General features: G+C 40.5%; 1 protein-coding gene across 11 annotated transcripts in view; it reads right to left on the bottom strand.

Moving 5' to 3' along the window:
• The window catches only part of RIMS2 (regulating synaptic membrane exocytosis 2), a 363,820-nt gene that overhangs the window by 87,977 nt on the left and 259,705 nt on the right, over positions 1-16,138 (bottom strand). For 6 of the 11 annotated variants that reach the window (XM_060277673.1, XM_060277672.1, XM_035125823.2 and 3 more), the window contains one exon: positions 6,926-6,958. The exons of the other annotated variants lie outside the window; for them this stretch is intronic. In XM_060277673.1, the coding sequence (XP_060133656.1) occupies positions 6,926-6,958 (33 nt within the window). The remainder of the gene's footprint in view (positions 1-6,925; positions 6,959-16,138) is intronic. 11 annotated transcript variants of the gene reach the window in all.

The raw sequence follows: 16,138 nt of genomic DNA on the forward strand, positions 1-16,138 counted from the left end.
CTGTTAGCCTTGCCATTTTGTTTAGGCTAAAAGCTGTTTAGAGACACAGCATCTGCTAAAAGACAGAGCTCCTAACCAATAATGGATATAGGATTTTTGCTTTAAGCACACTGCTTGAACTCATTTTGTTTAGATTCAGTCATGATGAAAGGGTGAAGGGTTCTGTGTTTTTGAAAAGGGGTGTTGAGGCAGAACAGATCTGAGTGTCTTGGCATATTCTTAGATAACAAAACCATTCCTAGCGCTCAATTGAAAAACCAAATTAGGGGGCAGGAGCAGTATGTGGGGGTTAATATTAACTGATGAGTATACACTTGTAGGCTTTTTTCCCAACAGCTTTGGGAAGACATGCTACTACTAGACACACAGTATCCCCTTACAACTCACTGAAAAGAAAAGAAATGTAAGTAAGTGCCAGAGTTTTATTAGGTTCTCACTTTACTCTGGCCAAGTAGGTGACAATAAACATCTCATAAGTAGGTTTTTATAGCAGACAATCCGCAACGGAAGATGACAGAGGAAAATTTAGAAACCTTAATTTATCAGGGTTCCATAGGACACTTCATTGTACAAGCCTTAGTCAGAAAATAACACTCAGTATTATTATTATTATTATTATTAGTAGTAGTAGTAGTAGTAGTAGTAAGAATAAGAATAATACAGTAATAGTAAAGCAACTACCAATGGAAATGAATGCCTATATGAAACATGGTAACTAAGACTAGTAACACTTGCTCTTGTCCTCTTAACATTTTTGTTGTTATTTAAAAAGTGCATAGGTACAAAAAGGTAGAAACAAAGCCCTCTGCATTAATTTCATCAAACTTCACCCATTGGGGTTCATGGCAAGCAACATAACACCCACGACTAAAAAATAACCAAGAATGCATGGAAGCTACCATGCCAAACATGCCCACAGAAAAATTGGATCTGAATCATCCACTTGCAATTTAACACCCCTACCTGGAAGTAACTACAGTGGAACCTTGGTTCTCAAACGACTTAATTGAAGAACAAATGGGCCCCCAAACACTGAAAACCCGGAAAGAAGTGTTCCAATTTTTGAACATTTCTCAGAAGTTGAACGTCCGATGCAGCTGTCAGCTATTGTTTCTGTGAAGGCTTCCCTAAACAAGAATGCTTTAAGCAAGATCTAGTAGCTCACCTACTGTGAATGGGAAATGTTGATGCAAGATAAACTCAAGATATATCAAACAAGATACTGTAGTGCTATTTTTGTTCACTTAGGAAGAAAGTTCTAGCCTCATAGGAAGTGTTTCTATACATATAAGAAATCCAACAACTGGAGCTGCTCTCATACTTCAAACAATCTGAAAAGATATGAGTTTTGTGGGGAAATGTTGATTGGGGTTTCTTTTAGCATTATTATTAATTGCTGCTACTACTACTACTTACTACTATTACTACTACTTACAGGAAAAAACAAGAATCACTAAAAATAATAATGAAAAAAGGATCAAAACTATACACAAATATAAAGTCTGTTTAAAAAATACAGATAATTACAATGAAAACTGTATGGTCTCACCCATATTTAGTTGACATATATTTAGTAAACAAAACTGATTATTTATGCCATGCTAACTTTACATGCTGTATAAATCTCTCAAACGTTTTTCCAATAGCCAAAAATATTTGAAATGAAACATTTGCATTGGGGAAAACTCATTGGTTTTAGTGTTATATTCAGATAAATTTATTATGTGAACCGCCCTGAGACCACTGGCTATAGGGCGGTATATAAATTCATAATAATAATAATAATAATAATAATAATAATAATAATATGGAAATAATTCTATTGTAATAGTTGTATTCACATTTTCCTTCTATTGTCTAAGGGAAAAATGAAGTGAAGGTATTTTATACTAGATTCAAGTAGTATTGAATCAAGTAGATTCAAGTATTCCCCACAATAATCTTCCTCTTATCTTCAGTGATCCTTATATAATGTATTTGAATGTTTTAATGTATTTTATACTGTTAGTGTTAATTTAAGCATGCTCAAAGAACTGGCTATGTCTCTCTTTTTCTCTGTGTATTTTCTAGATTTATTCATCCCTAAAACAGTAAATTTCCTGCCAACCTAGCAGTTCGAAAACATGTTAAGTGTAAGTAGATAAATAGGTACCGCTTCGGCGGGAAGGTAAACGGCGTTTCCGTGTGCTGCTCTGGTTCGCCAGAAGCGGCTTAGTCATGCTGGCCACATGACCTGGAAGCTGTACACCGGCTCCCTCGGCCAATAAAGCGAGATGAGCGCTGCAACCCCAGAGTTGTCCACGACTGGACCTAACGGCCGGGGGTCCCTTTACCTTTACATTTAAAACAGTAAATTATAACTTTGAAATTGCCCGATTTGACTCATATTATGTTGTTGTTGTTTAGCTGTTTAGTTGTAAGCTATCTTTCTTCTTCTTTGGCGATCAATCGTAGCCAAGTAAGATTGTCTTCCATGAACACTGTCTTTACAGTAGGTGACTGTGGAGGCCAATTCTGGATCCACACATCCTTCCACAGTGGGGGCATAGGTTTCCGGGTGGGAGTTGATCACGGTGTGGATTTGCCAAGAGTGCCTTCCTCTTAGCACATTTCTCCCTTTTGTCCTGAGTTTGAGCATCTTCAATGTTCATGATGCCTTTGGTAAAGCCTGTTCTCCAACTGGAGAACTCGCAGGCCAGTGTTTTCCAATTGTCGGTGTTTATACTACATTTTAGAAGAGTTGCCTTTGAGAGAGTCAGCCTGACATCAATACCAGGAAAGATTCTAGAGCAAATCATTAAGCAAACGGTCTGTGAGCACCTAGAAAGGAACACTGTGATCACTAAAAGTCAGCATGGGTTTTTGAAAAACAGGTCATGCCAGACTAATCTAATCTCATTTTTTGAAAGAATTACAAGCCTGGTAGATGAAGGAAATGCTGTGGATGTAGCCTATCTTGATTTCAGCAAGGCCTTTGACAAGGTGCCCCATGACATTCTTGTAAAGAAGCTGGTAAAATGTGGGCTAGACAATGCTACCATTCAGTGGATTTGTAACTGGCTTACTGACCGAACACAAAGGGTGCTCATCCATGGCTCCTCCTCATCCTGGAGAGTAGTGACTAGTGGGGTGCCACAGGGTTCTGTCTTGGGCCCAGTCTTATTCAACATCTTTATCAATGACTTGGATGATGGGCTTGAGGGCATCCTGATCACGTTTGCAGATGACACCAAATTGGGAGGGGTGGCTAATACCCCAGAGGACAGGATCACACTTCAAAATGACCTTAACAGATTAGACAGCTGGGCAAAAGCAAACAAGATGAATTTTAACAAGGAGAACTGTAAGGTACTACACTTGGGCAAAAAAAATGAAAGGCACAAATACAGGATGGGTGACACCTGGCTTGAGAGCAGTACATGTGAAAAGGATCTAGGAGTCTTGGTAGACCAGAAACTTGACATGAGTCAACAGCAGCTAAAAAAGCCAATGCAATTCTGGGCTGCATCAATAGGAGTATAGCATCTAGATCTAGGGAAGTAATAGTACCACTGTATTCTGCTCTGGTCAGACCTCACCTGGAGTACTGTGTCCAGTTCTGGGCACCACAGTTCAAGAAGGATACTGACAAGCTGGAACATGTCCAGAAGAGGGCAACCAAAATGGTCAAAGGCCTGGAAACGATGCCTTATGAGGAACAGCTTAGGGAGCTGGGTATGTTTAGCCTGGAGAAGAGAAGGTTTAGGGGTGATATGATAGCCATGTTCAAATATATGAAAGTATGTCATATGGAGGAGGGAGAAAGATTGTTTTATGCTGCTCCAGAGAAGCGGACACGGAGCAATGGATTCAAACTTCAAGAAAGAAGATTCCACCTAAACATTAGGAAGAACTTCCTGACAGTAAGAGCTGTTCGGCAGTGGAATTTGCTACCAAGGGGTGTGGTGGAGTCTCCTTCTTTGGAGGTCTTTAAGCAGAGGCTTGACAGCCATATGTCAAGAATGCTTTGATGGTGTTTCCTGCTTGGCAGGGGGTTGGACTGGATGGCCCTTGTGGTCTCTTCCAACTCTATGATTCTATGATTCTATATGATCAGTGAAAACAGTTGGTCCTGGCAAGTATGAACCGCTCTCAGTCTTAACCTGATAACTGCCATTTGTCCAGATTTTAATTTGTCTGAATTAATTTTAAGACTATTTTAATTAATTGATGCCTGTTTTTATGTATACTGTGTTATTTGTATGATGTTAGCTGCTCTGAGCCTGGCTTCGGCTGGGGAGGCGGGGTACAAATAAATTTGTTTACTATTGTTGTTGTTGTTGTTGTTACAAGCAAGGTGGTTAAAAAGTGCATATTTTCCCAACCTTTCAATGTAACTCATGTGAAATTGAGATTCTAATGTGCGTTGTCGTAAATAAATATCCAGAAAATTGCAGCTGTATTAACAAGTTGTGTGTTCTTGTATATGACTTTCAAACCTTATATATACTTTAACATAGATCACTATGGTGCTTCCCCACAATAATATTCCCCTTATCTTCAGTGATTCTTATATAAAACACCACTACTCAATACCCTGTCTTTATCTATTCCCTGTACATAAAATTCAATGAGGCAGTTTATATTTGGAAAGCAGACTATGACTATTTTTCTAGCAGACACTACCTCATTCAGTGCACAGGACAGACAGTGCTCAGAGTTGCAGAGCAGGGTCACCCATCAAACACTCAAGACATTACGAGCTGACAGAATTAAATTTGCATGTACAATTTAAGACACAGGCAATGCTTCCTGATACAGTTCAACTAATAAGGTAATTAACCATGATGTTGGTGAATAAGCTGCAGTAACCAAGCATATATTAGGGGTTTATCTTTTACAGTGACTTTCAGAATGTCATTGTTGTAATTTATAATCTGCATGTGCTGCAAAAAGCTTTACTGTTGAATGCTAAAAGATTCTGAAAATGTAGTACATATTATTCATTCAATGCTGAATAGTCAGACAACGCTCCCCACATTAAAATGACTTAATGTCTCACTACGCCTCACCTCTCACTGGCCACCCTCTGATCCCTCGAGTGCTTTTGCCTTGACCTATAATAATGCCTCTTCCCTGTGTCACTGGAGGTGGTGTTTGTGTTTATATTAAGGAATACGGGGGCACAACCGTAGGAAGGAGAGGATGGGCTGATGGAGAAGTTTTTCACTTCTATGTGTGGCCCAGGGTGCTTAAAGCAAACCTGGCACCTGTGCTGCACCAGGAACCCAGGGGTGCTGCAGGTAGCTTGGCCAGGGGAGGTCCCACAGGGAGCCCACAGAGAGCATGTCTCCTCCACCTACATAACAGACTGGATGATCTGGTGAGAGCACCCACCTTTTGACCCCAGCTGCTGCTGCTGCTGCTGCTGCTGCTGCTGCTTCTGACGCCACCAGTCCCACCCCCCACCACTTCAAGGACTCAGAAGGCCAAGAAACAGGACAGCGGGTAGAGGGTGCCCACTGTCCTCCTGGAAAGGTTGACCAAGGCATCAGTGATGCTGAGGGACATCCAGCAGCTTTCCCTCTCCCTCAACCTGCCCACCCAGAGAGGCTCCCCAGATTTGAGAGCTGCTGTTGAACTGGGATGGAAAACTAGCAGCTGCAGCAGTGTTCCCCACTTCTGGCTACAAAAAAACAACAAAAGCCACGGAACAAACAAGAATGGATCATTTCGGGTACGTGGTCCTAGAAAGCAATCTCCCAACATCTTCTATTTGAACAAAGCATGCCAGCCGGTATAAAAGACCAATATCGTACAATGAAGAAGCAGTGGCTTTTTAACCCATTAGCATGAAGGCTCAAACCCACAACCTAGAGATCAAGAATCTTAATTTACCAACAGAGCTATTAAGAAGTGTTTAATGGTTTAATTGTTTATACTAATAATTTCATTGTTTTATTATATCTGTAAACCACTTTGAAGTTTTTTATGAAGTTTATAATATGATCAAGCAGTAAAATAAATAAATAAATAAATAAAGGTGCAAATGTGAACCATGCCACTTTGGTAGAAGCAGGAATAGCACCATGTGTGGGAAACCATTAAACTTCTACAAAAGGTGAAGTGGTATATTATTTAATGAGATGTTCGGAGGCACCTTGCCTTGCACTAAACGCTTTGTGCAAGTTTTATCATATGCTGAAGCTTGTTACAAGGGTAGCATGTTCAGACACAGAAGTTTCATACTGCCCTCTAACAGATCCATTCCTCTGAATTCTATCCACGTGCACATAGAGTTGCCCTTTATTCTGTTATGGCATAACTCAGATTAATAATGGGCACATAAAACCACTCTACTTTCCTACTATTCTGTACTAGAAAACACGTAAGGAGGAACTGGGATTCTTTGAACCTTTAATCCTTTTAACATCAGCTATTCTTCTTCTAATTTCCCTAGCCAGTGACTGCTATTTGAAGTACTTAGATCTTGTTCAACCTAGTTTTGTGGCCAATGACCCTCTTCACTATGGCTTGAGAGTATTTTAATTAACAAACTGTCCTACAGCTAACAATTTAAACATAAATCTTCTAGACGAGTTGTAACTGTTAGGATTACCTAGAAATCTAAATAAACAGAATATAGTGACAGCCAGCTACAAATAAATACTGTACAAATAAAAATGTTTTCTCCCCACATTGTTAATGTAATGCATCATGAAAACACCTGCATTAATTTTCAGTATATTTTGTATCCTATCCAAAATAATTAATCAAATAGCAAACACCTAAGATTTCATTCTTTTCTAGTGATGACAAAATAAGGGAAAGAAAGAAAGTTATGTATGTAGACATACATGAGAGAAATGTGAGAAATGTAATGGCAAAAATCACAGGACAAATTAGAAAGAAAGTAGAACAGAGAAAACCAATAGAAGAGACAGACCTGGGTTTCTTCTCCTTGATGAGTCCACTTCTTCTGTTATCACGTTGAATAATGGACAGACAGAGACACAAAGAAGATGGACGTGAGAGGATGTACTCAGAAGGAAAAACTGACACTGAGGGAAAGGGCCACAATTGTTTGAGAAAGAAACCTGCAGTGCATAATCAGTCAATGGGAAAAAGAAAACACAAGAAACACCAAAAGGAACAAAATATTCATTTGAACCAGAAAGGATCAGAAAAATAATGTTAGTGATCAAGGGAGAAAAGCAGTATTTAAGCTGTCCAACGAGTGTGGCTAGGAAAGAGGAAAGAAAGAGATGTGTTCCGTCCACGAATATTCAGCTTACCTAAAGATTTATTCTGGGATAAAAATTAAATGTTAGCCCTGATTTTTTATTTATTTTCACATTATTAAGTAGTTTAGAAACTTTATATTGTCTATTTTCAATGAAGATGAACCATCTTCCTTACATAGCAGGAAAGCAGTGAAAAACATCACGTTTTCTTGGGGGGGGGGGGAATCCATGCTTTCTAGAATGCCCAGTTAGAATGAATATTAATTGAATAAATGCATACATATATTTGAACTATTAATCAAGCTAAGCAATTAAAAGCTGAAAGACAAGGTAAGTGAAAACTGGCAGCTTGACCGAGTGCAATTGGGCTTACAGGAAGATAGAATTCAGATCATGCATGGCTCTAACCTAACCAGAAAATTATATTTCCCCTCAATCACATACAGTACTTCATACATCTGATTTAATGATTAGCAATTAATACAAGTGAAGCAAAAACAGTATGGGAGTCCAAAATGTGAGATTAGATAATTTGAAACTAAATTAAGAACTACCCACTTAAAGCAACACAACTGACGTGGGTAGCTTTTCACTCCTTTTTTTTAAAAGTCAGCATAAATTACCTAATAATTGTGAATCCCATAAGCAAATTCATATATTCAAAACCTTATCAGAATTCATCAGCCCTAATATAATCTTAATTCACAGTTGCATCTGGCTCACCAAGGCTCTGCCTGCCCTCTTCCCCAAATGCCTGGCTCTTTAGTAGACAAACTGAAGCTGCATGGAGCAGGTGATATTCTTAGCAGACTAAGGCTTCATACACATTAGTGTCTCAAAATACAAAGAGGTTGCCCCCCCCCCAAGCCCAGATCTGCCACCTGAGATGACTGGCTCACCATGCTTCATGGGTAGGCAAGCACTGTCACAACAGCACTCAATGCACTGGCGATTATCAGTAACTGGTATTCAGAGGCATGTTGCCTCCACTATTGATAGCAGTATATAGCCATCATAGCTAGTAGCCATTGATAGCCTTACCCTCCATGAATTTGTTTAATCCCCATATCTTGTGGCAGCAAATTACACTGTTAAAGAAGTATTTCCTTTTGCTGTCCTGAATCTCCCAACACCCAGCTTCATTCTAGTTTATGAGAAAGGGAGAGAAACTTTGCTCCATCCACTTTCTCCACATTATGAATATTGTTATATATCACTGTCCTGTCTCTGCTCCTTACTCATCTTTCTCCCCTAAACTAAAAAGCTCCAAATGTAACCTTTCCTTAAATGAGATTTCCTCCACTCCCTTGATTATTTTGCTTGCCCTTTTCTGAACCTATGCCAGCTCTACAATATCCTTTTTGAGATGAAATGGCCAGAACTGTATACAGTATTCCAAGTATAGTTTCACCATACGTTCATATGATGGCATTACGATATTAGCATTTATTTTCAACCCCTTGCCTAATAATCCTTGGCAAAGAATTAGGCCTTTTTCACAGCTGCCACTTGTTGGGCCGACATCTTCATTGAGCTATCCACTACAACCCCAGTCACCACCCGTTCAAACCCCATCATTGCATAGGTGAAGTTAGTATTATTTGTCCAACTGTGCATCACTTTACACTTGCATTCATTGAACATTTGTCATTTAATGCCCATTCATCCAGTTTGGGGAGCTCCTTTTAGAGCTTCTTGAAATTCCCTTTTGTTTTTATCCAAGTGTCATTAGCAAACTTGGTTCCCTCATTGCTCAGCTCTAACTTAAGGTCATCCATGTGCAAGTAAAAAGCACAGGTCCCAATACATATAGTTGGGAACCCCACTTCTTACATCTCCACCAATCAGTTGGGCGGAACCTGTCCCCAAGATTCCCATTTTAAATGCTTAATAAAGGAATTGTCAGCAGAACCTCACCCACAGATTTCAGCTGGTGAATATATGGAGAAAGATGCCTCAAATATGCAAGGCCCCTGACTACCTTCAGGTAGCATAAGATACAGGCTCCCACTGAACTGACTATTGAGCATGTGATGTGGAGAGCATGTCCAACTGTGGTAGCTGCACACCAGCTGCAAGAAAGATTCTAAGTCAGGGGCCTTGCATATTTGAGGCATCTTTCTCCTTTCTCCAGCTGAAATGGAACACGTTACAGTGGCCAATTACTAAGATTTCAAAAGTTTGGCATATGTTAAATAAATGCCATTATTCAAGATAAAGTTGCAACAAGCAATTTCCTCCTATGGTATAAGTAGTCTGGTCTGCTTTTTCAGCACAGTCCAGGAATGTGTTATGTATCACTCAAAAGCACGGGAGATCTTTTGGCGGTTCCCTCGCTGCAAGAAGCCAAATTACAGGGAACCAGGCAGAGGGCCTTCTCAGTAGTGGCACCCGCCCTGTGGAACGCCCGCCCACCAGATGTCGAAGAGAAAAACAACTACCAGACTTTTAGAAGACACCTGAAGGCAGCCCTGTTTAGGGAAGCTTTTAAGGTTTAATAGATTCTCGTAATTTAATATCCTTCTGGAAGCCACCCAGAGTGGCTGCAGAAACCCAGTCAGATGGGCGGGGTATAAATTATTATTATTATTACTATTATTATTATCATCATCATATTCAGTAATGTAGTTTATAATCACCTTTAGAGATAGTTAACACGTCTTCACACCTATGTACAGTTGATCTAAAAAGGGCCTATAGATCAGGCAACCTTGTTTCTACTCCACAAATATGTCCAAACATGATTATGTCTCCAGATCATGAGACTTGGAAGTTTTATTAAGAGAGCACAGAAAGGTCAATGGGGTCTTTAAGAAGGATCTAAAAACACATAAACAAAGATCTTATATCTGCAAAGAGGTTGGCAATTCTGAATTGGTCTCAAAACAGGGCTCCGTGTTGAGCTATAAATTAACTGCTCACAGAATGGAAAACTAGTACTTTGACAGTGTTTATCTTTTTTTTACTTCACTTATACTGTAACCCACACCTAAAAGTACTAGTTACAGGTAGGTAGCCGTGTTGGTCTGACGCAGTCAAAATAAAAATAAAAAATCCTTCCAGTAGCACCTTAGAGACCAACTAAGTTTGTCATAGGTATGAGCTTTTGTGTGCATGCACACTTCTTCAGGTATCTGAAGAAGTTGCGGTGGGTCCCGGCAACCAGGTCTAGGTGTTGGGGCGGGGACAATTGGAGCAGCCACAACACCCTATTGGTGGTCCATCTGACAGGGTGCAATTGGGCTGAGGGCATGCCAATCAAAGAGACAGATGGACCCCTATTTAAGCGCTACACGTGTCCGTAGAGATCCTTCTTCTCCAGCACAGTGCATTGGAACACCCACCTCTCCCTAATTTTAGGGCTTTCGCTTGACCTTGCTGTGCCATTGTGTGTCGTCTGCCTTTGGGGCAGGGGCACGGCAGGAATTTTCCCCACTTGGCTGGCTGGTGCCATTTGGGTTTCGCCTGCTGCGTAGCAATTTGTCACAACATGTACAGTTGGCGGATAGGCTCTGGTTCATTCTGATAGGGGTGACATGATCCCTTGCCACCGTATCCACAGGTTTTCCTCTTAAAGGATTCCATTGGACTTCTGGCTGGTATTCCCCCAAGCGGGGTTGTGCCCTCTCCAGAGTTCTGGGCACACATATGGGAATCAGGGCCTGGCAGTAGTCAGGACCCGCGTCCCAGGTGTGGACCTGGTTGCTGACTCATGGTGCGCCCTGAGTCAGCGCTACCCTAGGTAGCTTTGGGAACCAGAGCCTATAACCACTCAATTGATTTGTAATCAATAAAGTTGTGGCCTAAATTCTGCCAAAAACCAAACCAAAAATCTGAGTCATGTCTCAGTTTATTTCTAGGCCTAGGTTAAAGAGTCTCCACACGCAAATAGTCAGGCCTTCTAACCTACTCACAACTTGTGGAATGCTATCAACTTTGCACCAGCTGATGCAACTGAGTTCCCCTTCCTCTACTTTCCTTACAGTCCCACACATATTTCTAAAATCTGTCCCAGAGGCTCCCCCAAGATTCTGGAACACATTTTGGGTATCACATTGGGGGCAGTAGGGGAAAGAGACAGAGTGAGTTGCAAAAGTAGGTTGATGTTTGATATCACCTACTATCCATACCTCTAACACAGTATATGTTAGGTCTTCACATTTCACACCCCTCTCAGCAAATAAGCACTGTGTCTGCCCCAAATCCCAACTAGATAGCTTTCAAATGTAACAATGGCTAATTTCTAGCCATTCAGATTTCCTATTTATTCATGCTTGTTTCTATCTTCTTAGAGAAAGATGATTCCTTTTCAGCATGACTCTTACAATCCACTTACTTCCAAACACCATTGTTTATATATTTTGCTTTCATTCAAGGTGCCCTTTCACCAGCACCTTGTTTTCTATTTCTTTCCCACTCCCCACCCCTCCCAGCACTCCGTTGGCTCCATATTCCTTTGCCACTTTGTCATTTACAACCACAAAATGCCCCTTTTCCCCATACAGTGGTACCTCGGGTTACAGACGCTTCAGGTTACAGACTCCGCTAACCCATAAATAGCACCTCAGGTTAAGAACTTTGCTTCAGGATGAGAACAGAAATCATGTGGTGGAGAACAGAAATCAAGTGGTACCTCAGGTTAAGAACAGTGTCAGGTTAAGAACGGACCTCCAGAATGAATTACGTTCTTAACCCGAGGTACCACTGTAGTAAAAATAACCCAGATCACCCTCCTAAAACCCTACTTGGCTTTGGTCATTTAATACCCTTGTTTGAATTCCCATGTTTTAATACCCATGTTTGAATTCCTGATTTTAAAATGTATCAATTATGACAAAAAAATGGAACATTTTTTTTAAAAAAAATTACTAACTTAAGCCAAGCACGTTTTTTAATTAATGGGCATTCTAACACAAGTGGCTCTATTTTCGCTACTCTAAAAAAGAAACTGTGCCACATGACTAATCTAAATAACTGCTACAAACTAAAAATAAAAATCACAAAGTGAAAAAAGGTACATTAAGCACACACTCATTACAAAAGCATGAAATGTAACAATTTTATAGTCTCATGCTTTCAGGTGGTTTTCCAAACCCTGACAAACCTGGCTGAGTATGATGTTTCTTTCTCGGCAATGATTTGTCATCAGCTATTGTACCATTCACCTTTTTCTGCTGGTCTTCCCATGTAACTTCTAGCGTAAACCAAAAGAAATCAGAGGTTGTCAGAAACATTAATTAATTTCTGTAAGATACAATCACTGGTAGGGCCAAAACTAGGTTCTGTTTATTCTTCATTGACCATGTAGTATTTTACAAGGATTGAAGTATGTTTAGGTTTAGAGCTTCCTACTACAAAAAAACTAATATAATACATAGCCAATATAATTTTTAAAAACAGCAGTTTTATTTATATATTTATTTTAGTGTACATGGCTCTTTATTGTTAGGCTCCTGCACGAAGAATCTTACTACGATCTAAAATTTGACACAAGGGAGGCAACAGAGGAAGGGGTGCAGTCAGGGGTAAAAAATGGGGGGTATAAAAATTATTTCAGTAACACAAATGTTTACTTAGTAGCAGTAGGCTCATTTATATTTGGTTTAATTATTTAGGCTTGCTTATAGCAAAAGCCTATGCAAATTTACTCATAAATAAGACCCACTGTGGGGATTACTCCCAGATAAAGGTGTTTAGGATTGCAGGATTAGTTATTTATAAAGTGTTCTCTCCCCCCCCCATCCCCAATTCAAACTAACCAGTATGTCCCAAAATAGGTAGAAAATATAATATATAATATAATGCACATTTTGGAATTCCTTGCTGGTTTTACTTCCAGCTAACAAATTACAAACTGCCTTGTTAGATCACATCAAAGTTTTCAAAAGTGGCTACTCAGAAGACTCTGGAAGCTGACAAGAAGTCATGAAGATTACAGTCTTCGCGCTGTGTGTCACCAGTGTCTGTGGCTCAAAGACCTACTGGCTCTGAACATGAAGGATCTATTTAACTGTTTGGCTTATAGTCTTGATATACCCATTCACCAAAGATTGGTTTAATCTTTTGTAAGGACATGAGAACACAAAAATAGCTTTCTGGATCAGGCCAATGACCCATCTAGTCCAGCATCCTGTTCTCAGACTTTTTAGTGTTCCAAAGTGTATACTATGCATTTCTACTCAGAAGAAAATCCCATCCAGTTCAATAGATTTACACAAAGTGTACTGGATTGGTACCTCGGTTTATGAACACAATTGGTTCCGGAAGTCTGTTCATAAACTGAAGCGTTCATAAACTGAAGCGAACTTTCCCATTGAAAGTAATGGAAAGTGGATTAATCTGTTCCAGACGGTCCGCGGAGTACTTAAACTGAAGCGTTCATAAACTGAAGCATGGGTGTAATTGGTTCTGGAAGTCTGTTCATAAACTGAAGCGTTCATAAACTGAAGCGAACTTTCCCATTGAAAGTAATGGAAAATGAATTAATCCGTTCCAGATGGGTCCGCGGTGTTCATAAACCGAAAATTCATAAACCGAGGTGTTCATAAATTGAGGTTCCACTGTACTGTACTTGCAGATAAACTGTGATACTTGGATAGCAGTGAAGCAGGAAAAAACTTCCCTGTGTGTAAACTACCTCTTATATTTAGGATTTCATGAACAGAAGTGCCAACAAGAAGCACGGTCTGATGCTATAATGATTGTTAGGCAACCCAACTCTTTTGAAAACAAAACAAGACATAAGTTTCCTCATCTCTTTCATCTGCCTCTCTTCTCTTTCAAGCTGAAAGAAACAGTAGTGTATGGCATGGTATTGCAGAGATGCTTAACTGACCTCCTGCAGCTGTTTATCAGATGAGAGAGAGGGGAGGCAAAGCACAAGGCGGGGTAGTGGAAACACACTGGCAGGGGCACTGGATTTGCTCTACTAGCGTGTTTATACCCATACAGTTTATTTTCCTCTTCTATTCCTATCTCTTTTTCCATTTTATACTTTTATCCATTAGAGTGTTTGCCACTATTTTAAACCAGTGATGGCCAAACTTGGCCCTCCAGCTGTTTTGGGACTACAATTCCCATCATCCCTGACCCTTGGTCCTGTTAGCTAGGGATGATGGGAGTTGTTGTAGTCAAAAACAGCTGGAGGGCCAAGTTTGGCCATCACTGTTTTAAACTGTAAGCAGCTGTGAGTGCATTGGCAGAAAGGCAACATATAAATATTGTAAGCAAAAAAAGCCAAATAATTAAATGATTTGGCACAACAATTCCTTAATACTATAATTTGCATTTATTGTTTTGATTAGATTAATTAGGTTTTATTCTGCTTGCCTACTTTAAATAAACTCAACAAGGAAAATTCAACATTGCTTTCTGCTGTATAGATAGCATAATAGATTTGCACCTGTGTTTATATTCTTGTAACAATGCACTCTCTCTCTCTCTCTCTCTCTCTCTCTCTCTCTCTCTCTCTCTCACTCACTCACACACACACACACACACACACACACAGAGAGAGAGAGAGAGAGAGAGAGAGAGAGAGAGAGAGAGAGAGAGAGAGAGAGAAACACCAGCAAAATATACTTGAGTTTTGCAACTTTTTCAGGTACCTCCCTTCTAAACACTATAAGCATGGGAATAGACAAAAGTTGAAAGCTTGATTCTTAGGACCATGAAGCAATTTGACTAAACATTTAATGGGTGCTCTTTCCTAATGTGGGTGCAGCTCCCATTGCTAGAGTGATGCCAAAAGGGCTCACCAGAACCCTGTTTCTCTCCTTCCATCTTATTCCAAACTTAACTAGCTTGCACCAAGAGTGGGTAGGGTAAAACAGGACCCCACAGGGACCACTGAATCCATGGCAATGAGCATCTTACACATACCCCAGGCTTGAGTTCACTTAATTTCTCTTGGCCTCCCCAGCTTCAAGTGCATTTCAAGACTGTAATCTTGCAGACAGGCTGCTTAAATCCCATCTGTCCCATAAGATTTAAACATCTTAACAGCAGCATACAGGATCACAGTCAAAATATTCTAGCTGCTGTTGCATATTGTCCTTTCTGACTTATATAGTGTACACTGCAGGCCCATGTGCATTGTAGCTGTGGCGGGGTGCAGAAGCAGCCAGCAAATGACAACACACACACTATCTACACTGGATTCAATTAGGCTGTAACTTTATTGATTACAATGCAAGAGGTTTAGGGTAAGCATTGGGCATGTATCCATGTGACCAACCAGCCTGCCTGCTTGTTAATGAGCTGTATTTTGGCAGCTGAGGTTGACCACTGCTGGGGTTCACCATAGTGTGAACTACTTCTGATGAACCTCCTCTGGCCACTGGTAGGGGGGCACAATGGCCTGTCAGCCTCTGAGCTGGGCTTCTGGACAGAAATCACCACCCTCCAAGGTCCCTTAGAGCAGTGGTCCTCAACCTTGGGCCTCCAGATGTTTTTGGCCTACAACTCCCATGATCCCTAGCTAGCAGGACCAGTGGTCAGGGATGATGGGAATTGTAGTCTCAAAACATCTGGAGGCCCAAGGTTGAGGACCACTGCCTTAGAGGGATCTCCCGTTGGGCTGCGGCCAGGTGCCCTTCCTCTGGCCCTCCCTCCTAAGGATCCAGCCAAATGCTTCTTCTGCCATAGGAAAGTTTTGACAATGTGAGGTAAGCAAAAGCCCACAGGACATGATCAGTCTGTTTGTGGGTAAAATCCCCTCCTTGAATCCAGCAGCCAACAAATTGTCCATAGGAATGCACTCATTTTAAACAGTGTAAAAATCTGGAAAATGCAATCACGATTACAATAAATACAAGTAGCGGGTAGGTGGGAAGATTGGCTGGAAGCTGTGATGTTGGAAGCTGGGCAGGTCTGCCAGACTTTCATAACCTTCACTTTCGTCTGCCCCAGAAGCT

This window comes from Zootoca vivipara, chromosome 8, assembly GCF_963506605.1.
Source record: "Zootoca vivipara chromosome 8, rZooViv1.1, whole genome shotgun sequence".
NCBI lineage: Eukaryota > Metazoa > Chordata > Lepidosauria > Squamata > Lacertidae > Zootoca > Zootoca vivipara.